At 41.0% G+C, this 23,556-nt stretch overlaps 1 protein-coding gene across 2 annotated transcripts; it reads left to right on the forward strand.

Annotated features, from left to right (window-relative positions):
- The first annotated feature begins 753 nt into the window (after positions 1-753).
- Positions 754-20,061, forward strand: stox2a (storkhead box 2a). 2 transcript variants are annotated; one of them, XM_061056562.1, is made up of 4 exons: positions 754-1,426; positions 10,688-10,840; positions 13,872-16,422; positions 19,208-20,061. In XM_061056562.1, the coding sequence occupies exons 1-4, from the start codon at positions 1,066-1,068 to the stop codon at positions 19,407-19,409; spliced, it is 3,267 nt and encodes a 1,088-aa protein (XP_060912545.1). In that variant the 5' UTR covers positions 754-1,065; the 3' UTR covers positions 19,410-20,061. The 2 variants fall into 2 exon arrangements, with proteins under 2 accessions (XP_060912545.1, XP_060912546.1); XM_061056563.1 differs by lacking the exon at positions 754-1,426 and adding an exon at positions 8,817-9,051.
- The last annotated feature ends 3,495 nt before the right edge of the window (positions 20,062-23,556 follow it).

Consider the following 23,556-nt stretch of genomic DNA (forward strand, 5'->3'; position numbering starts at 1 on the left):
GTCCATTAATGTATCAGTGAGCAATTGAAAAAGTGCTCATCACAATATCCCAGAGCCCATGGTGCTTTCATCAGATTTGGTTTGACAAACACTCCAAAACTCCCAAATAATTCACTTTCTACAACATATGGTGACTAAAACCAGTTTCTCACTTTTGACTTCCTCCAACTATAATATTTTGGTGTTTTTTTTTAAATAAATGCTTCGACAAACTATTAGTTGACTATCAAAACAGCTGAAAATAAGTTTTTGGTCCATCAATGATTTGTTGAATTCATTTGTAATTGTGAGCCTTTCCAGCTGGAGGTGCTAAAGAGCAGAAGTACCCCCATTTAAAGACATGTAGGCTATATGACTTACTTACACATAACCAGTAAACACCTCAGAGCCCTCTCCGTGACATTCTGTTAAAATCCAGTAAAGCTGTCCTGTAAAAAAAATATATATATCAACAATTTCAGATAGCTGCCTTGGTGAAAATGATTTGATGATCTGACTCAACTCTATGGAAGTTTTAAGGCTGTATTTGGTGGTGTTGAAGTGTAGGCTATTTGGTAGGATACTGTCACACATAAGTTGATATTGAATTTAATTCTTCAACTGTTCTCCCTTTTCATAGACACCTCCGTGACCGTGGACCACTTACCGGTATATGACAAGGATATAGCCTACCAAATTTGTAGGCTATAGTCTTCCAACGTCAGGAGTAGGAGTTGCCGAGCAGTACCTGAACGCAGCACAAGTCCTCGCCTATTTCGTCGCTGAAAACAGGCCCTGATAGTGACATTAGAGGTTAGTTTGCTGCAGCACGCCCAGTGTCAAGTTTCTGAATCCGCAAGATTTTACATGGAGCACCTGTGCTTCACATCTTCAACACCGTGCTGCTGACTCTGGATCAGCTCGGAGGAGGCTATTTCTCCTCCCCGTCGTTCATTTCTTCAACATGTCAAAAGGATTAACTGGCAGCTTTGTGGCCCGAAAGACATGTGCGCGGTGCAAACAGTGTTTTTCTGCTGTCTTTGATTCTCATTTGGCCCTCTGTAGACTTTAACTGAAACAGGGAGGATGGAGAAGTTGCTTCAGATTGCTCCTCACTCTCTGGCCCTTGTGCTGTCTGATAAAGAGGATTCATCATCATCATCATCATCATCATCTTCGTCATCGTCATCCTCAAAAACGGCCGTGCACTCCGTGAAGTTACAACATCACATCGGGTACGAGGTGTTCGCAAACTTTAAAGCCGTGAACATGCAGCACTTCTGGAACAAGGCACTGACTCAGGCTCTGTCTGAGATATTCTTCCTCGGATGGATAGATGAACATGTGCTGCTGATCCAGGGCAAAGAAGTCCATCTTCAAGTCCTCAGGAACGGATGGACCAGACGCACCCTAAAGCCACCACAGGGCTTTGAAATCAAGAGCATAGGTGGGTGAATACTGATAAGTAGAAAAAGTGTTCAGAACATGTTTCTGCAGATTTAAGTTGCTTTCATTCATGCACTTGCAGAAACACTGATTTCTGTCTTCGCGTGGATAGTTTTTGGCTTGCAGCTGGGCGAGACACCTGCGCAACAGAGCAGACTCCTCTCTGAACACTCCCAAAGAAATGTAGTTTAGAGAACGAATGTCGCAATAGCATCAAACGCAAGTGTTGACAAGACAGTTGTGAGTTGCGGTGGCAATAACATCTGGCGAATTTGAAAAACCAGTAAGTCTAATGAATCTGTCAGAACGAGTTTTAAGCATAGACAACATGTATAATATTTGATCAAATCAAATGGGAATGCATGGTGCATGGTTAAAAGTGCGGAAGTGTCTTTGTCCATGGGATTGAAGGAGCAACATATGGATTGAGATTTGGTTTGACAGGATGTAAATTCTTGGTTTTTCTATATTTTTGTAATTGACGCTTTAGAAAGATTGTTGTGTCCTTCAGGTTCCTGATGGTCACTTTTCCTCTTTTGACATATTCTCCTCTTTGCCCATGTTGTATTTCAGTATTTGGCAATTTTTTTTCCTGGGACTGCTACCTAAATACATTTCTTACCTTGTGGCCCTTCCAATCCTGGTTGTTGTAGAGGAATGTCCAAACGCTGGCAATGCTCCTGGCTGTCATTTGACCTTTTCTGATTGTAGGTTCAGACTTTTTTTTAATATGCTATTGTCTACCCCCCCTCCTCCTCTGATAAAAGGCAGGTTGACTTAAAACAAGTTGATGCTGGTTTGATGAGAGGACTTGAGGCAACATCTCACCTTCTAACCCCGGCAGCTTCATATCATATAGACTTACTCATTCAGTTCGTGGGACTTTGGCCCAGTCCTCCTCAGGTTCAACATTCCCACACTTACACTCATCTTCTCCTGACACCGCTATAACTCATGCATGTGCTGGGACAGGTTTGGATGACTTCAGGTATTGAAAGCGAATCTAACCGGTGCATCCATCAACTGCCCTCGCAAGCTTCATCTGAGTGTGAATGTGTGTGTTTGTGTGTAAGAAGAGATACAGCTGCTTGTCATAGATCCCCTCTTTTATGTCTGCTTCATAATGGAGCGTCAGTTTAGATCATCAGGTACATTTGTAAGAAGCATCAAACTCTGGCAGAGAAAACGAGAAGTTTTGTATCTTTTATATCAATAATGGTTTAAACCTAATTGACACTAGAGTAAAGCATGCTTTTGCCCTCATTTTGATGAGAAAAAAAGTCAAATAAAAAGTTTACAGATCTGGGAAATTTGAAATAAAAATGTGATTAAAAACAACAGCCTTGCAGTGGGCTATTTGAAACACACATTGAAAGGTGCACAAACAACTATGTTATGGATTATATGAGGTTGTTAACGTGGAAAGTGTAGTTCAACATAACAAATCCATAAACAAACAAAAAAAAAACCAAGTCTGATTTTCTCTTTGACTCAAGAAAAGTAAAAGGGTCTTTCAGCCTTTTTGTTTAAAGTGATAACATATCAGCATAGTGATCAACGTTTTGTAGTAGTGACAAAAGTTGCCTAAAGTTGATTATTGCAGTTTAGTACAACTGCAAAAACTATCAGGGATTCTTGGAGAGGTTGTCTATCTGGACCAACTCTGCTACTATCATAACCAAAAAGAAAACTTCTCAATAAAGTAATTCACTTTTCTACATCAAAGTCTTATTTTATTCTCTTTATTATTTTTGTTACAGCATGCGCAAACAACACAGCTGCCCAAGTACCTCTCAACTCTAATAACCCTTTTCAATTCTTTGACACATTCTTTTGATGAGAAAAAGTTATTAGATTTTGTTTCCATCTGCCATTTTTAGTGTCATTACATCACTTTTTTCAATCCCTCACAATAACAGATTTTAACTGTACGTTTAAGTAAATATTTAGATTTCTATTTGGATTCTAAACATTCATTGTATTTATTATAAAAGCATCAGTAAGGGTTTGTCTAGTCCAGAGGTAAATCCTAAAATAGATTGTGTTCTTGTGGCACAGTTTTTCTTCTCCTCGTTGTGTCTACCAGAAGAAGAAGTGCCGCCGCTTCACTCACAGCTTATTGAAGCAAACACTGATAACTGAGGAATGTTTGTCTTAAAGCTAATAACTCACCAGTCTCTGTAATACCAAAACCAACATGCTTATATGCTGAAAGTCCGGATGCAGATAAGATTCAGATTTTTTTTATTTGTATTTAGAAGTTTTTCTCAACTAAAACTAAGTTAGGACACATATCAAGTTTTCAACAAACAGAACACGACCTGTAGTGGAAAAATCAGACAATGCCTTAAACAATGTGCAGGGGTTGTGTTTTCAAACTCACCTGAGCGGACGCCGCACTAGCTGCATAATCAGTCTTTTGTTAAATAATAAGCTTGTGTGTATTCAACTGGGAGTTAAATTTTAACCATTTTTTTCTCTTGAGCGCATCTAAAAAAAAAGCTCTAAACATTTGAATCGGTCAGATTATTTTGGTAGAGTATTGATCAAAGTATTCAGTGGACCACAGCCGTTTTGATTTCTGTTATCAGCTGCAAGTTTCATTGACTTATTCTTTTGGTTTAAGTGTCAAGATTAGAGTTTTCGTGACAACAAAAACAGCAACAAAGTTCAGACAAAGTTGTAGCTTTAGTCTGATTAATAACTGTGTATGCTGAAGGCCTTATTTTGAAAATATGCAGTACTGACAAGATATTGGACGAATAAGTTCATTTAAAATGTACACACACCGCCTGTGGTTTGAAATCTCCATCATTTAAAAAAGAGTCACAATGCCATTTTTTTTTTTAGATTAATCAGGCTTCAGTAATCATTTTGAGAAATTCATTTTGAAGTCACGGCTCCATGTTTGAACACTACAGATTATCCCCCAAACTGCCTGAGAATGTGTGACTACAGGGCTCAGAGCCAACATGTAGCTGGATTAATACAATTAGACTTTAGTTGTGGTTTTTCAACTGTGTGAAATCAAGGTGTTTTGTTAAAACTGACTGCTCAATCTGATTAACTGAGGGACTTAGTATCCGTTAGCAGGCTATAAACAATAGACTGGGAGGAGTTTGCGCTCAGAAGGAAGGAAAAGTGGAGCATTTGTTCAGGAAAGCACTCATGCACTGCACTCCCTGCTGCAACACATCTCCACTGGAAGGAAAGGGAGGGTCCCTACAGAGAATTGGGGGAAATGTTTAATGCAGCAGACAGATTTGTCGCCATATATCTAAATGTCAGATCAGGATGTGTCAAGTAGGCTGTTGTGGTAAAAAGGGACAAAAAGGCTCTATTTAGTGTCTGGCCGTGAGAGCTAACTTTATGAAAAGCATGTGTTGTCATAAATGTTCCACTTGAGGGCGGCCCATCGACACAAATGGTGCCATTCACAGGGAAGTTACAGGCCAACATATTCTCTATGGTCCAGGCAGCAAGCTCTGGTGTTGAAAATGAAGCCAATGCAGACGTGTGAAAAGCTGCAGTTCCTCGAGTGTCCACTTGAAGGTCGCTCCAAAAGCCCCCGGAACTAACACACACGCTAATGTTAAAATGCCCATTTTGACCAAAGAGATAAATATGTTCACACTAAAAAAAAAAACAATTGTGGTCAGAATAGTTTACGTATTTATCCGCACATACCACGCAGGGCATGGTTTTTTATTATAACTCGTACTTTTTTATGAAGGATAAGAGTTATGGATTATTAGGGGCATGACTGATAGCAGGTGGACAGCAAGCGGGAACCATTTGAGCTGTTTGATGGGATCTTTAAGACCCATCTCAGCTCCACCCCTTGCCTGTAACTAGGTTGACCAAAAGTGAGACGGCATTTTCAATACGTTGACCGCCATCGTTGGGCTCCAGAAATACCCTCTACCCCCAGTGGGTGACGTCACTGAGACTACGTCCATGTTTTATAAAGTCTATGCTATGGCCTGGCAGTTTGGGACTAGAACAGTTTACTAGCACACTGTTGATATTACAATGTTAAAACCACACTGACCCAGTGTCATCTTTTTATAGTATTTATCCTGGCTGCTGAGCGCTTGAAACTACTTTTATTTTGTAATTTCCAAAAGCGATATTGGTGCAGCGTACAAAACAACAACGTACGCATTTCACTGTTCAATGCTGAAGAAGGCCTAGTGCTGAAACTGTTTGCTGTTTTGTACGCTGATCTTACCCAGATAAAGGAAACTTGAAGGACGTTTAGTGTGCTGACTTTTCTACCCCTGATAATGTAACCTATTGTCCTAACTTTGGACAACCCTTGACTTTTCCTCAAGCACAATGATGACATTAGCAAATGTAGGTGAAATGCTATTATAACTAGCGGATGGATGGTTTTTAAACTTGGCACAGATGTTCATGTAACAATCTAGTAATCCTGATGGATCGGACTGAATGTACTGATGGATCACTTCTAGGGCTCCAACTAGATTCAGCAGTTTCTTTATCAGTTCATTGTCTAATTGTTTTTTGGATCTTTGTGTCAACAAGATGTAAGAAAATAATGAAAAAGAGCTTAGATTTTAGGAGACTAAAGATAGTTTTAAAAATCTTGATTTGAATTTTAAAATGACCTGTTTTATCTGACCAGTATTTAAAAAAAATACTAAAAGATTAATAATGTGTAGATTCACCCATTTAATTAATTAATCAGCATTTCTGCCAATTAATGAATAAAATAATCTATAATCAGAATTTTCTTCATTTTCTGTTGGCTGACTTTCTTTTTTAGTTTAACGATTATTCAGACTTTCAAATTAGCATTTTCCAAGGGATATAAAGCAAGAATTTATGTGTCTGTAGTCTCTGTTCTGTCAGAAAAAAGGGATATCTTCATACCTATCATAAATATCTATTATTTATTATATAGGCTATCTTCATATCTATCAGCACATCCTGCAAATTGTCCTCCCTGTCACGTTATTGTGCATCATAGTGAACAAATAGTGGTAAAGGATGTCAGGCAGAGGAGCAGGAGTGTTTTCTCAGTGTAACAGACAGTGCCCATCTATGTGCCGTCTGTCTGCTTCTATCTTTACTTCGCTGCCTCTTTAAGGGGAACGGCACTCAAAGGTAACAGCTATGAGCTCATCGGCTTGCGTCGTCATGGCAACAAACACTGTTGCAGCACTACTGAGAAATAAAATGGCTGGCGTGGTGTCGCTCTCTCTCCCTCCCTCACCCCTCCTCTTCCTCCTCACCCCTCCTTCCCTCCTCTCCTCTTTCTCTTTGGTATCAGTGAACTGGAGCAGATTGGTTGTGACACCATCCCTCCCTTCTCTCCTCCTCCTCCTCCTCCTCCTCCACCCATCCTGTGGCCTGTCTTGCCCTCTCACTTTTGCTCCTTATTCTTGTCCCTCCAACTGTCCATTCACACTCCTCACATGTGAGTCAGCAGCAGTCTGAAGAGCAGAAGCAGAAGCTGCCACTTTGGGAAGGATTAAGGTAATGTTTTGGGTTTCTCTTTTTCAATGACAGCTCCAATGAATCAACCGGTGGGAAAAACCAAAATAAAAAATGAGGAAGACACAAATAGATATGATTCCCTTCTGGCCCGGTAAAGTGTTGAAATTCGTTCTTACAGATGCAAGAAGTGGAAAGATGCTGATTTAAGAGGCCCCTAATCGTTTAAGATGGGAGGAAACAAGAGAGGAAGGAGAGGGGAGTGAGGATGCAAATTTAGCCAAAGATTCAGAGCTGGAGCAATTCCCTGGACATCATCTGAGGCCTGAATATTTTTATTTTCCTTGTGTGTGTCTATGTGTGTGTGTCTATGTGTGTGTGTGTGTGTGTGTGTGTGTGTGTGTGTGTGTGTGTGTGTGTGTGTGTGTGTGTGTGTGTGTGTGTGTGTGTGTGTGTGTGTGTGTCTGTGTGTGTGTGTGTGTGTGTGTGTGTGTGTGTGTGTGTGTGTTTGAAACTGTTGATATTTGCTCTCCTCTCTGCCTTATGTATGTCCTCGATCTCTCTCTCACTCTCTCTCTATCCTTCTCTCTCTTGCATCCTCTCCTCCCCTCCCCTCAGCCTCAATCACCCAGACACAGACGCATGCATGCTCACGCAGAATCACGCGCAGCAGGCGGATGCGCGCATACACACTTTCTCTCTCTCTCTCTCTCTCTCTCTCTCACACACACACACACACACACACACACACACACACACATACACGTAGACACACACACACATATACACACATACTCACACACCCTTCCTGGAGGTGCTGGGAGCAGCTGCAGCATTAGCGTTGAAAGAGATTTGCCGTTGACTGGAGTTTGCATCCCCCCCCTCCTGTTAATGAATGGATGCTACGGCGGTAGGCTCAGGAGCTTCTTCTTCCGTTGGATTGCGGGAAACGGTGGATATCTATTCTTGAAATTTATTTATTTATTTCTATGCTCTCCATTTTTTTCTCCCCACCCTCTCCTGGTGAGCTGTTGTCGAAAGGACGATGGGGTCTTGTGCTTGATCGGATAAAGATGGAGGTGAACGTGGCGTCTCCGGTGCTTGGCATACTACTGAGGTTTCACAGCCCGTTAGGGTGAATGGAGCTTTTATTTGTTTTCTTTTTTTTTAAGTGAGCTCTTTTGTTTTCCGGGGATCGGCCGAGCACTCCTGTGGTGAATTGAGCTATTGTCGAAGACTGGGCCTCTTAAGCTTTGAATCTTTGCCTCTCCATCCGTCCCCTCCCTCCTTTTCCTCTCTTTCCCTGTTACCTTCCCCAACAAGGGAACGAGCGGATCCTAAAAACCTCCACTGAAACCTCTCCTCACCGTTCCTCCTTGCTTCCAATGCCCCATTTCCCTCATCTCTACCCCTGCCCCCCCACCTCTCTCCCGCTCCCTCCTCCCACATCAGAGCGGCTACGTAATGTGCCTCCCTACGCATGCAAATGGGGATGCTACAAATGGTGGCTGGGACTGATGCCGATGAAAGGGTGATGCCTCGCGCAATCACCTGCACCTCCACCACCGCTGCCATTGCTCCAGATCAGCCTGGGAGAGCCCAGCAGCCGATGACAACCGCCCACAGTGTGAACACAGTCGTTTGTAGCTTTCTTGTGGATGTAAATGAGACGTGTGTGTGTGAGAAGGTGCACACTGGTTCCTGCCATGTCTGGTGTGTGATCGCTCTAGCGGGACGTTCTTACTGATGCGGGGGAGGCACTGAGCCTGAGGTTGGTCGACCTCCCCCTGCACATCCCCCCTTTTCCCACCTCCCTCTTTCCTTACCCCATTCTCCCCTTTATACCAACCCCGCTCCCCTCCCCCCCCTCCCCCCCCCCCTCCCCCCTTCCTCCCCCCCCCCCCCACCCCCACCCCCCCCCACACTCTTATCCTAGAAGTCCCCCCCCCATCCCCCAGGTTTGAAGGCCACCTGGTAAAGGGGTCACGATGAAGAAGAACCGCAGCAGCAATCTGCGGCGGGCCTGGCCGAGCTCGGAGCTCAGCGAGCGCCCGCTGGAGCACAATCTCTCCCGTAGTGAGAAAGACATCCGTGTGCAGAAGCAGCATCTTCCTCCCCCTCCTCCTCCTCATTTCTCTCCGTCCCCGCCAAGTTATCGTGCGCCAGGTGAGTCCTATCCTCCCACCCACAGAATCTCCACCATCTCGCTCTGCAGAGGTTGCTCAGAGTTTGCAAAGACGATTGTTTGATTGGGGGCAAAGTTCAAATTGGTAAATATTTTCATGAGACCAAGTAGGAAATGTTGGTGACTACAGTATCACGTTTCCATAACTCGTCTTATGAGTGAAATGAGGTCAAATAGTAAAACTAAAACTGGAAAAATGTTGTCATTTAGTTTATCAAAAAGAATTGTTATCATAGACCCTACAGAAAATGTAGATGTCTTTTGATAAAATGACTTCAACATAATCTCACTCAGTCCAAATTTCTGTAACTTTCTCACATATAAGTGTAAGTCCTCACATATTTCCCTACCGCCTTCATTCTTAAGGATATAATAAACCAAAGCAAAACCCTGAAAATCCACACATTCAGGAACTTTTGACCATTTTAATCAGGTTGTTTTGTGAAACATACTCCTGAATAAGTCAAAAGTTGTTGTTTCATACATCAGTTGCATCACCTTTGCGCCACATTTTGTGACATATTTTGTGTTCGCTTTGATAAGAAAAAAAGATCTTTGGATGCCACATTTCAAGAACTGATGTCATTGCCATGAAAAATCTGATCCTATCGGTTACTCTTATTGTAAAGATCTTTAATTATAAGATATGACAAATGAACACTACCACCTCATTTCCGTAGTCCTGAGACTTGCTGTGTTCCCACAGTTCTGCAAAACATGTAAGATATGACAAAAAAAAATGTTCCTTGTGTTTACTGAAAACCTTGTAAAGCCACATAGAGCTTAAGGGGCTGTGATACTAAGCAGAGATAACGTCATCGTGTTGCTTAACTGACCATTCAGCTGAGTGTGCTGAGGAGGCCTGGCCCTGCACAAATTTCTGCTTAGGTGGAAGAAACGTGAACAATGAATGATTCAAACTTTGAACTAATGATCATTAAGATAAAAATCCTGCTGGTTATCGGTGGACATCAGCAGACGTAATGTTAGGTTAGAAATCAAATATGGAGGCTTAGATTTTATTATTTTCTACCTGGTTTCGTGAGATTCTCAATAGATGGTCAGATTTAGGTCAGAGGCTGCGGCATTGGCTTCAGTTTGATGCTTTCCTTCCTTTCAGCTGGGCAGATGTTTGCTTTCAGAGGGGCTTGAGGCTGGGCCGCTTGTAGGATGATCTCACCACTCACTACTCTCAGCAAAGCCAGCTTAATTCAACAAAAGCAACACAGAATTTCTGTGCGTAAGCTCTCAATATGGTTGTTAAAGTCAGTTACGTTTTGTGAAATTTCAAATGCTACAGGTTTGACATTTATAAGGGTTGTGTAAGCTTCTTTGTGTGTGTGAGAGATAAAGCGAATTGAATCACAAAGTGGCAAAGACTCAGGTGATCTCACATTATGGATGTGGCTGCTGCAGCAGCTGCCTCAATATGCTAACCTACGAGAAACAGGAGGAATGAGAGGCTAAAGGAGGAGGAGGAGAGGAGGAGCTGTTTCAGGCAGCATGCAAACTGCTGCTGCTTGACCATTACATCATAGCTTCACACGCTGCGCCTGCTGTTCATTCATGATCTTACTGTTGTGCCTTTGCTTTCCCCTCCCCCTCTTCCTCCTGCAGGTGACGTGTCTCCAATAAGTATGTCACCTATCAGCCAGTCACAGTTTATCCCGCTGGGGGAGATCTTGTGCTTGGCCATCTCTGCTATGAACTCTGCCCACAAGCCAGTCAACCAGGAGGCTCTGGTGGAGCACCTCACTGCCAGCTTCCCAGGTAAGATGCTCTCACCTTCTTCTGAATATGGGACTTTAAAAAAAAAACATTCACATTCTGCTTAGTTAATATGTTACTGTATAGACAAATGTAGAATGCATCTGTGCATGTGTAAAACTATTTATACTTGTGCTTATTAACCTTTCCACCACAAGTAATTATGTGATTTTGGTGTATTCTAATTGTATACATGTATGAGTAGACCCCAGGAAGAGAAGTTGCTACTTTGTTAGTGGCTAATGTGGATCTAAATAAATTAGATTCAAACAGTTAAAATACACTACGATACAAAACGATACGAGTCGATACGAGACAAGATGATACGATTGTTACAATAAACGATACGATAAACAGTACGATATGATAAGATTTATTGTCCCTTTGAGGAATTCCTGCCTGACACATTTCCCGCATCCACAGTAGCATCAATAAAGAAAAATGAATTAAAACAACAATCCATAGTATGTAGACAGAGAAAAAGATGCCTGTGAAAACCACGAACAATATAAATTACTCATCATTTTATACACATCTAACATACACCTTTAAACTAGGTTAGAAGTAATGACCTAAGCCGGCTTGTAACATCTACTGATCCTACCTCTGACTCATATGATTGATTTATAGAGAATTAAGAGGTTTAATCCCGTTAAAGTTCTACACATAATATATTGAAACGAGTCAACAGAAGATACATCTGAAATGATCAGTCATTTATCTGAGTAGGTGATTTTTAGAAAATGAATTGAGAATTGTCCTCTTTGTTCTTCTGATATAAGGCAGAAATCTAAAGTGCTCTGAAATGTGGATATTGTATTTTTGATCACAATAACACTCATAACATAACAATAGTTAACTAGATCACTGTCCCATCCTCCTCTGCATGTTTTCACTTGATTCATCTTTCTAGTTTTCTTTAAAAGTGATTATGACATAGGTATACACCTACCTGAAAAAAACTTCTAGGGAACTGACTTTTAAGTCAAATGTATGCTTCTGTGTTGTCGACTATCTGCCCTCAAGTGATTAAAGGATCCCTGGTTTTTCATTTAAAAAAAAAAAAAATAATAATAATACTTCCCGATCAGTGTTCATTTTTTAACCATATTTTTGTGATATCAAGCAAACTGTGTTGTCATATCGTAAATTGTTAACTTATCATTTAATGATTTTTTAATATATATTTTCCAGATTTTCGATTTTTAATTTTAACAAATATTTGCCATGGCCCACGCAATGTTCTTTGTTGGTTTGAATTTAAACAACATTTTTGTAAGTAAGTAATCAAAGTTGAATCAAGACTTGACCACGACTGATAAAGTTGTTTTAAAGCTTAACCTGTATTGAAAACCAAGTTAACAGTCATATTTAATGGGAATCATTTCTTTCTATAAGATGCCAGAGTGGGAGTGAACTGAACTCAGTGGTGATGTAATGTCAGGCAACAAAGGCCTTGCAAGAACAATGTTATAATGGTGTTGTTCAAAATGGACTAGTTTTAACATTTCATCGACCATTTATACAAGCTAATATAAGTTCAAGAGGTGAACTAAAATTCTTGGATGATTTAGTTTATTAATAATACATTTTATACAGGTTTGATTGTTTTTATAGTTATAATCGGGATAGGAATTGAGGGTATCTCACTATCATATGATACAATAGGATACGATACCCGATACCAGCCCATGATAACAATAATATCATGAGAGATCGACTCTGAGAAAGCTGTTTTATTGCGAGACAGTTGTATAATGATACATTACATTATCTGATTACTTGAAATCTATTAAATACCCCTTTAAAGGTAAAGTGTAGGATTCCTGCATTTATTCACTGCAGTTTGGTGTCAGTTTCTCATCTTATCAGGCTTTTTCCGTAGCTTCTTTTTACCACGGTACAACATTTTCCCACTGTCTTCTTCTTCTCTTTTTTCATTCTTTGTCATCTTCTTCTTTGACCAATTAATGTTTGTTCTCTTTATCCACCTTAATGTCATAGGCCCCATCTTGTCTGTAAGTCAAATTGGCAGGGAAATCTGTTTTGTGCCATATTGTATCTTATAAAAATACCTATATTTGGCACTAGCGGTTCGAAAATTGAATCACACGAGTAAGGACAACAATATATTGCCATAAACGGCAACCTCAGGTGTTGAAAAAATGGAAGCCAATGTGGAAGTGCAAAATCCTGCTGTTCATTGTGTCTCCACTTGAGGCTGGCTGCAGAAGCACCAGAAGTCACATACACACCCATTCAAAACAGACAGTTTTTTACAGCAGAAATTAACATGTTTACAGCCTGGTTTAAAAAAATAGGTCTGATTTTCTCATGTATCAAGCTGCAAACACTGTACGGGGGTTGAATTTTCTGATCATTCATCCGTTGTGATTTTATGAAGCATGAGCGTTATTCACAATAAGGCGTGTAGTTAAAATGATCGATACGCGGGTTTGCTTTAACAGTTTGGCAAGAGGCTCAAAAACCTGCCTCAGCCCAAACGCTCAGCCTTTAGTTATAGGCTGACTAAAAGTTAGATTGACAAAGCATTTCCAGCATGGCGATAGCCATTGATGGGACTCCAAAGCCCCCTGCAGTAACAGATGGGTGCCGTCACTCAGGCTTCTTTCATTAATATTTACAGTCTATGGTTGCCATATCGAAATTTTGTCCCACCCCTAGTTTACAATCTATCCAACATTAAGGGTGATATAAGTCTGGGACTTCGAATGGCTTAGATCATCGTTAGCTAAGATGGGGGGTCAGTATAAGTTATGTTACCATATAAAAGAATAAAAAATGTCCATTTGATTTTAATGTTTAAAATTAAAATTGTATTTAAATATATATAGTGGTATTTTTTGCAACTCACATTCTCATGCTTTCTTTCTGTGTCCACTGTGGTTGTTTCATCTTCTCTAAATTGGCCCTATGCTCCAATGAAATGCTCTTGGTATTCTTTATTTCTAAAGCATTTTTCAACAAAACATACAAAGTGAGTTCAACTTTGTTCGATCTGTGTTTTCTGCAGGCGTGCCTACACCCAGCTCGGAGGTTCTGCGACACACACTGAACATGCTGGTGCGAGAGAGAAAGATCTACCCAACTCCAGAGGGCTACTTCATCGTCACCCCCCAGACGTATTTTATCACCCCTTCCCTCATCAGAACCAACAACAAGTGGTATCACCTTGATGATCGGCTGACAGAGCGCCAACCCCAACAGTCACAACAGCAGCAGCAGCAGCAACTACAACCGCAGCAGCAGCAACCTCAGCAATGCACTTCGCCTCAGTCGGGCAATGTCACTCCATCCACACCTGGCTGCCTGAGAGAAAGACCTCCTCGCAAAAATCACAGTGACTCATACAACTCATACCGCGAGGACTCGTCCAGACTTCACACCTCAGCGCTTCAAAGTAAGTCACCGAAGGAGCACAGGGAAGATTCGTATCAAAGTAAGCCGCCCAAGGAACACAAAACTGGGGAACCTCCACCAAGCACGTCCACCAAGGAGCACCGAGGAGAACCGCCTTCATACCCTCATCCCCCTCTTCCCACTCCCCCTCCTGTTCAGCAAGCGCCGCCTCAAGAATCAGCTGATAAGAGCAAAAGCATCACTTCTTTCCCTTATAAAACTGACACTCTGACCAAAAAGAAAGAAGGAAGTGGTGGTGGCGGAAATGGCGAGAAGCAATCCAAAAGGTTCGGACTAAGGCTCTTCAGGCTGAGTTTCAAGAAGGACAAAATGAGGCAATTGGCCACCTTCTCTGCCCAGTTCCCCCCCGAGGAGTGGCCTCTTCGTGATGAGGAGGTGCCAACAACGCCCATTCCCCGCGAGGTGGAGATGGAGATAATCCGCCGAATCAATCCTGATCTTACAGTGGAGAATGTGGCGAGGCACACAGCTGTGATGAAGAGGTTGGAGGAAGAGCGTACCCAGAAGAACAAGGCTGGATCTTCAGCCCAGCACAGTGCACGCAGCAGAAGGGGGAGGGGCCACAGGAGGGCCCCGCACGGTAAGTCTCGCTCACACAGCAAGCCTCGTACCTCCAGAGGAGACCCGTCAGAGGGTTCAAACTGGGACCTTTTGTTCATGGAAAGGGATTATCGCTTCTTTAGCCACTCATTGGTTCGCTCCCCTCGGGAGGCCATGTACACCTTGGAGCGCAGGCGAAGTGGAGGTGCGACATACCTAGTCCACAGCAACCCCAACATTACGGAATCGTACTGCCCTGTAACCCCCGAGTGGGACGTTTCTGGTGAGCTAGCCAAAAGACGGACTGAAATGCCCTTCCCAGAGCCATCACGTGGGACGTGTCAGTCCAGAGTGCAAAGAAGTCACAGTCACAATCAGGACAGGAAGTCGCGTCACGACAGGTCAGATCAGGCTAAGGAGCGCTCTCGGTCAATGGACAACTCCCTTAAAGGCCCATCACTGGGGGCACCTGAAGACTTTGAAACCAGTCTGGAGGAGCGTAGTCATTATTACACGGACGATGGCACCCTGCGCGCTACGCAGAAGTCCTCCCACTACTCAAGGATCATGTTCTCTGCTGCTAAGTTCCACTCTGATTTTAATGTGCCTGATTTGGGGAAAGGGAGTTTGGACGAGTCAAGGATCCGGAGTACGATGGAGAGGAACAAAAGCAGAGACAGCTTGCCCACGTACAATGAGCTAATGGGACTTTCTCCTAAGCCCTCAACAGATGAGTACTTCCAGTGCAATACGTCAAATGAAACAATCCTAACTGCCCCTTCGCCTCAGGCAAAATCAGAATATGACACATTAACCTCATCAGGGGGACTCCGAAAGGGCTCTCCGGCTGACCGCCAAACGCCTCACCTCAATTCTCCTCACACGATGGAGTACAAAGAGGACTTGTCGGCAGCAAAGGGACAGAATGGCTCTGTGCGACTGACGCCAAGCCAGACGCCAGAGCCGGTACAAAATGCCCGTTTGACGCCACACCAACACAATGTAGATCCCGGAGGGGGAGGAGGCAGTATGTCGATGAAGAGGAAAGAGATCTTCAGCAAGGACACTTTGTTCAAACCTCCACACAATGCCTTGTCCACAGGCTACGTGGACAGCAGCTACACCAAGTCCGGCACATTGCGGAAAGCCTCACAAGCCAAATCAACAGAGGCCCTTGACAATCCTGAGCCCCAGCAGCCTTCCAATTCAGCCGCTTCCTCGGCGTCACCTGCAGTTTTACAGGGCTGCTTAGAGCCAACAGTCCCCCCTGCCTCCTTTGACTATTATAATGTATCAGACGATGAGGAAGAAGAGGAGGCAGAGGAGGACTCGCACAAAGAGTTGGCCAAGGCAGAGGACAACAAAGACCATGGGGAAGGGGGTGGTAATGGCGGAGGCAGCGGTGGTGGAGGGGAGGGAACCATGCAGTGGCTACTGGAGCGGGAGAAGGAACACGATCTGCAGCGGAAACTGGAGACCAATCTGACCTTACTCAGCCCCAAGGAGACGGAGAACAGCAGCAGTCAGAAGTCGGCCCACTCTGCCAGGTTGGACAGCATGGATAGCAGCAGTGTCACAGTGGACAGTGGATTCAACTCCCCCAGGTATGAGCAAAAATTGACTTCTTAGTTATCATCCTCTGACGCGTTTTAATTTGTCTGCATCGAAAATCAAACTTACCCTAAATTACTGTCAAACAAGTTACTGACATATGTAATATTCACGTTGTATTAGGTGTCTTAAAGTTTCTCAAAATTTTACAATGAAGGTAACCAAAAGATCCACTTACTGAAGGTTTTCTTCATCTCCAGGGTTTCCTCAATGGATTGTGTAGACTGTGTAGAATTAGGATCTGGTCATGTGATAACCTGTTGTTATTATTTTTTGTCATGGTGGGTCTCATGAGTAGAGTTGTCGCAGAGTATGCTTTAAACTGAGATCTTTCACTTGACCATCACAAATGATGATAATGGCATCCAGGTTGAAGATTGGTTTTAGATTTTTGAAGCAGGGTTCTGTGATCTTACAGTACATATTGATTAAAGTAGTCACCATGAGGAGTTCCCACTCAGCACCAAAGCTATGTACTTCTTTGGGCTAGATCAGTCGCAAAAAGATGTTTTGGCAACCTGAAAAAGAGCATACTCCACAAGCCTTTTCCTTTGGCCATTTTTTCCCCAACTGGGGGGGGGGGGGTCTAAGTTTCTGTAGGAGGTCCAGATACATGTATTTTGTGGCCACACTTTGTACGTTTAGGCATTGTATATGGCTGTTTGGTTACATTCTCAGAGCTTATTTAGTTTAGTTTATTGTTTAGTTTGTCAGAGACCATGTATAAAATATACATTCATTTGAATGAATGAGAAGAGATGCATTGCACCAGATTTGGCTAATCAGCTAGATTCCATCTGCAGTTCCTGTAGTTGCATTTCAGTTTTACAGTAATCTAGATTAATACATTCTGTTTGGTTTGAGTACAAATACCTGATACGGTATTTAAAGCAACTTGGCAAATCACAGGCTCTGAACACACAGCTGTTTCAATGCTGTGTCACTGATGTATTTAAGTGATCATGATCACAATGACATGGCTTTCTAAACTTGGAAAGTGACATCACTGTAAACCATGACGCGCTGTGTTTGAATAAACGGTCCTTTTGTTTCAGGCTGCAAAAATATATTACAAACGTGTTTATCTGATAGACAATTGTAGCAGCTATCTAAGCTTTTTGTGCTTCTGCAAAACTCAGTGCAGCAGTTTAACATTAGTGAATCATTGGTGGATTTAAGTATTGTTATAGGAATGTTACAAACAAGCTGATATTGCTTCTATAGAGTTGTAGGACTTGATGACAAATTCAAAAAGGTGAAATTAGAAATCAAAACAGCAGAGGCTTTGATATCTTGATTTAACTCAGAAGAATCTGTCCGTGGACCCTCCAATTTGTTACACATTTTGTGTCTTTCAACTTGCACCCAGAGTTAGTGACACAAGCTTTCTGGCACAAAATTGAGGTCTTGTTTCATGATGAGTGAAGATTACCCCAACAAAATCAAATGGCTTATCTTTGTTTTTTAGATTCAGACAACCTCCTGAACTTCATCTGTAAAATTCATGGAACCCTTTTAAGAAAACTGCTGTAGGCTTCTGAGAAAGTAAACATGTAATTATCATGCTCTTGAAATACAAATAGCAAGTCCTAAATAATGTAACATTAGCAATTATACAACATGTCTTGCACACGGGGGTGGATGTGGCTCAGTGGAAGAGTTGGTCGTCTCTCAATCAGTAGGTCTAGGGTTCGATTCCCAGCTCCTGAAGCATAATGTCCGATGTATCCTTGGGCAAGACTCTTTACCCCAAGTTGCTCCTGCTTCTTTGTCGGTGGTGTGTGAATGTGTTTGTAAGAATGGATGAGTTAATACTGATGGATACTTTCCATGGCAGCCTCTGTCATCAGTGTGTGAATGGTTAGTTGTGACCTGCGGTGTAAATAGCGCTTTGAGTAGTCTAGTCTAGTCTGACCAGAAAAGTGCTAAACAAGCTCAAGTCCATTTACCATTTACATGTACCACAGATTTGTAATGTCTTACATTAGCATCAAGGTTTGCACTTGGATTCATAACCATCTTTTATATGTTCTTCAAAATGACATCAGGATCTGGTGTGTAAAAATCACACTTATTTATTGCCCTTTTTATGGTGGAACCTTTTCTTTTCAATAGATAGAACCAGCTTATTTTATTATAGACAGTACCATCACTTATCATCTTTGTTAGTTTCAAGTGTAATTTAGTGGTTATTGTCATAGACAGTTTAAAATACGTGAGTCGGCTTTGATCCACTAGTTTATTGACTCATCCTTTGAAGCCCAGAATTTGTCAATTCAGCTGTTGCCAACTTTCTTTTTTTGAATCAAGTATAAAAACCCTCTTAAAAACTAACATTGCTGCACCTCTATTGTGATTGATAGGTCTCCATGCCTTACAAATAAAAAGGAAGCCAAATCCTGAAGCAAACTCTGCTCTATCATTTACTCCAAAAAACAAAATGAACATCATACTGAATTGAAGACTTTTCAAGTATGGATTCAAACATTAAACCAAAAAGGACAACTATTAGAGAGGTTTAAATCAACTGAGAAGTACAATCATTTTTGCCATTGACTTTATAGGCTTAAGTTCCTTCTTGTAATAAAAGGGGCTGCCTCCTGCTGGTCGCTATAAAGAATGCTGGTATAAGACACTTGAGCGTTTCTTTCACTTTTCAGCTTCTTTCTTACAGGCTGTGGTGTTTGGTCTTGTCACAAACTGTTTATAACAGTGTCAGTTTTTTACTTCCGTCTTCTTTTAAACCAACCACTATCCTTTATGTTGTCTCTTTTGCAGGACACGTGAAAGCCTTGCATCCAACACATCCAGCATAGTGGAAAGCAATAGACGGCAGAATCCAGCGCTGAGCCCCGGCCACATCGGCACCAGTGGTATCGGACTGCCATTCAGCTTTCGCGCCATCCCAGAACCCCCCGCCACGCAGCCTGAAAAAATCCAGAAACCATCGAACTGCCTGGCCTCAATCACCAGCGTCTGACAGACTAAGACCCTGATGGTGGTGGAGGAGAGAAGAAGTGAGGGGTTTCTCCATTTAAGAACCACGCTTTCCTCGACCCATACATTCACATAAACACACACGCACACACAAACAAACACACACATATCTTCAGACTCCTGAGAATCCATTTACTGGGACTGTTACAAAAACAGGCATGGCTTCAAGAGACTGTTTCCACAGCTTCAAGAACTGTACTGCAAAAAAAATAAGAACAACTACAGAATATCAAGACCACTGTAGGAAGGAACCTATCTGAAGAAGTACTTTGATTTTGGTGACATGGACTCTAGTTTGGCTTATATCAAGATTCTTGACTATTGGTATTGGAAAGTAGTAGACTATAGGATTCAAGTTACATTTGGAAATATCGAAAACTTTTTATATTACTTAACAATACATGTCCAATTAAATGTTCTCCTTCCTGAAATAGCGTCAAGTTCTTCAGGACGATTCAATGTATCAGCACAATGTCGAGACAATAAAAGTTGATCCTGAGAACAACGAATGAAAGATATAAAAACATAAATCAGCTCAGATTTGTGTACCGCAATGCAAATGATGTATGTATACTCGATACTTTTGATATCCTAATTATTATAATGGTGGTATTAAAGATGCTATGTGACCAAAAGTTTGTTTGGACAGAATATGATGCACCTCACTCTCACAAACACAGAAGAACATTACAAATTCCAATCTCGCCTGAAGGTTTATTTAATACTCGGGGCTTTGATCATATCACATGATCTTCAGCAGATTCAGTGTACCAAGAAGAGTAGTAGGTGTTCTGCCCCTTCTATGGAGTGTTCTGCTTATGTTAGCTTAAAAGTTCAAAGATTTTTTTTAGCTTTTTGCCTTTAATTGACAGGACAGTGGATAGAGTAGGGAACCAGGGAACGAGAAAGACGGGAATGGCATGCAAATAGCCCCGCTTTGAGGACTATAGCCTCCTATATGGGGTGCAACCTAACCGCTAGGCCATCTGCTGCCTATCTTAGCTTAGAAGTTGAGCTAGAAAATGTATCTGTGGCCTGAGAAGCTGAAGGTTCATCAATCAAGGTTCGATCAATCGTATCACGTGTACTTTCTCAGCAGATGAACTCGCAAAGATTTGGAAATATACAAATTCAGCTTTTTCTGAAAGACTTTGTATGCTAATTTTAAAGAATTGTATGTTCAAATTACCTGATTCATTGGGCTCTTTTGTGCTCATGTTAGCTTAAAAAGTTTAGATCAAAAATTCATTTTGCCCATGGAAAAAGATTTTGACAAAAGAATCTTAACCACCAGGTCTATTTGTAGCTGAACTGGTGCTTTCAATCATCCTATGATCTTCTACAGTAGATTTGAAGACGTTCTTATCAATTTTCTTTTTTTTAAAGAACATTAGGTGCATATGTAAGTTAAAAAGTTTCAATCACTAACATGTTTCTTTTTAGTTTCTTTGTTTTTTGCTTTGTGACCGGCAGCTGACAGAGCAATCCTTCCACAATGTTGATCTGAAGCTTTCCCCCAGCTCTTTTATGTCACATGATCTTCCTCTGTTGAAGGAGTTTATCAAGTATTTTCAACAAGCTGAAATTTTCACATTTCATAGTAGAAGTCAAAAAGATAATCTTACCATGAGGTCCATTTGAAGCTGTTCTAAAGGATTCTTCCAGATCCCATCATCTTCTACAGCAGATCTTATTTGCCAGGAGTTACAGACATTCACATTGCCAGCTGTCCTTAAACGTCCATCAGACAGTTCAGATTCAATGTTCTTGACTTTGTGAGCTGAAGTTGACAAAATGTTTTTTTACCCAAAGGTCAATGTGTCACTTCACCTTAAATTAAATCATATTGCTTTATCTTCTTCAGTAGATGGAGAGCACCAAGTATCAGAGATGCACATTGTTTATTTGATAAAATGATTCTTAATATGAAGAAGACACTGTTGTCAGTGGTTGTAAAAGTGACCAGGATATTTGCACATAACATAAATACAGTATGTACTCTTTAGATAAATAATGTCCCACAACATTTAGAAACAACAAGACAAGCAGAAATATAGTCAATGACAATAATGATTTCTTGCTGCCCTATATGTTTTTAAAGTATGAATGTAAGTCGCTAAATAGTAAAGGTATGGTTCATGGGTAAGTCTCAGCACTTTATCTCAGATTGTTGCACTTAAAGAAGAATGTTAATCTATAGACAACAACATTTAGACACTGACTTTTAGAGAGGCAGTACAAAATGTGGAATTTATAATGAAAAGCCTTGATTGTCTGTATTTGTAGGTTTGTTTTTACAGAATGATTTAGGCCTTTGTTGGTGTTTAACTTCATATTTGTTATAAATTCCATATTGTTTTTGCTCCCATATGCACGAGAATCTGACGTTTGCTTTTTGTCCATACTACTTTAAGCACAAGTGTCTGTGGGTTCATTATGTTGCTGGTTGGTGGAAACAGTCTCAGTGATAGATACGTGAAGAGCTGGGTGAAAAAGATGTGAACTTTTGTAATTTGGATGGGACTGTATTTTATCTTTGATAATGATACTAGTCAGACAACAGGTCTGAAGGTGAACTGTAGATGGAGCCAAAGTGAAAGCATTGAAGCAGATCTTGCTGCTGTGTCTTATCTTTAGACGGTCATACGCAGATATTGTGAAACTACAGGCCAAACAAATTAAATTAAATCCACACATGAACTCATGATAAAAATGAATATGAAACACAAACAGGTGTGAAAGTAATTTGACATGTGTTTGATTTATGTTGAGTTCTAACCTCATAGAAGGTCAGGCTATAAGGAAAATTATATCAGGGAAGGATTGGCATTCATTACCCTCCACTGAAATGTTGTTTGGGGTGAAAATTACAAATCACTTGCCAACATGACCAATTCGTAATATTTATAAATAATATAATATAATAATAAAAAGCTTTTTTTTTTAAATAAATGAAGAATACAAAAGGTTTTATATCTATACTATGAGATGATAGATATCAAAGGGGCAACAACAAATATTAAGTTTGGTGTACAAAACTCCTAAGGCTTTCCACAAAAGAAAGTAAGAAGAAATAAATAAAGAGACTCTGCCTTGAACTCATTCGTTAACATTAAAACTTCAAAAAACTCTTCTTAATTTCGCGGGAAACAGAGGAGAATAATCGTGACCCTTAAAACGCTCACACTGAGCGCCCTCTAGTGGTCACATGGTATTAAAGCGACAGCTAACAGCTGGAGGTGTGTTGTTGACAGCCCAAGCTCATCAAACTGATCCTACAAAGGTAAGTGGCTTTTCCTCCAGATATCACTCAGCTGTTGTGTCTAAAATGTGTTAAAAAAAAAAAAAAAAGTCAAGTTGATTTCTGCACAGCAGCATTATGGATGTTTCTAGAATATAGTTATTAAAGCCTTGATACGTTTGGATACTTTTTAGTATTTAAATACTTCCTTAAAAAAAGTATGGATCTCATGTTCTTGGCTCTTACTGTGTCTGTCACAATACCAGTACATTATCAGATGTGAACGGTGCTACTACTGCATTATAAACAACAACAACAACAACAAAAAAGATCAGACTGTTTGGTGAAGGAAGTATTGGTAAGGGAACCTTTTTTTCCTGCCACCTGGATGACATATATTTAAATTATAACTTGGCAGCAATATGGCATAGCTATAATGAAGCTTTAGTTCAAACATGATCGAGAAACAAAAAATGTAAAGTCACCTATTGATTCACCACTAACTCTCAGTGGTTAAAAACATGGTAAGTGACAGACATGCTGATAAGCAGATAGAGACTCTGAAAAGAGCTACAGTAGACTACTGGAGCTGTTTCCTTCTTTGCTCCGTCATTTTGGCTGAGCCAAGCTAAGCTGGGCAGCAGCAGCTTTATTTGTGTAATCAGTTACATATTACTCAAATTCAACACTGAACAATTCTAGATTTACTCTTAATATTCTGTGGAAAATGATTTCTGTAAAATCAATAATATATGACAACTGAGGGTTAAAGAGAAAGAAAAACCCTTAAAGCCTAAAGAATCAATATTTGTCCCTAAGCTCGGAACTTGTTGTCTCGTCTAATCAGATCAACAAAACCGATCAAACAACAAAACGTCAATAATCAATG

Source organism: Labrus mixtus, chromosome 2 (genome assembly GCF_963584025.1).
Source record: "Labrus mixtus chromosome 2, fLabMix1.1, whole genome shotgun sequence".
Taxonomy (NCBI): Eukaryota; Metazoa; Chordata; class Actinopteri; order Labriformes; family Labridae; genus Labrus; species Labrus mixtus.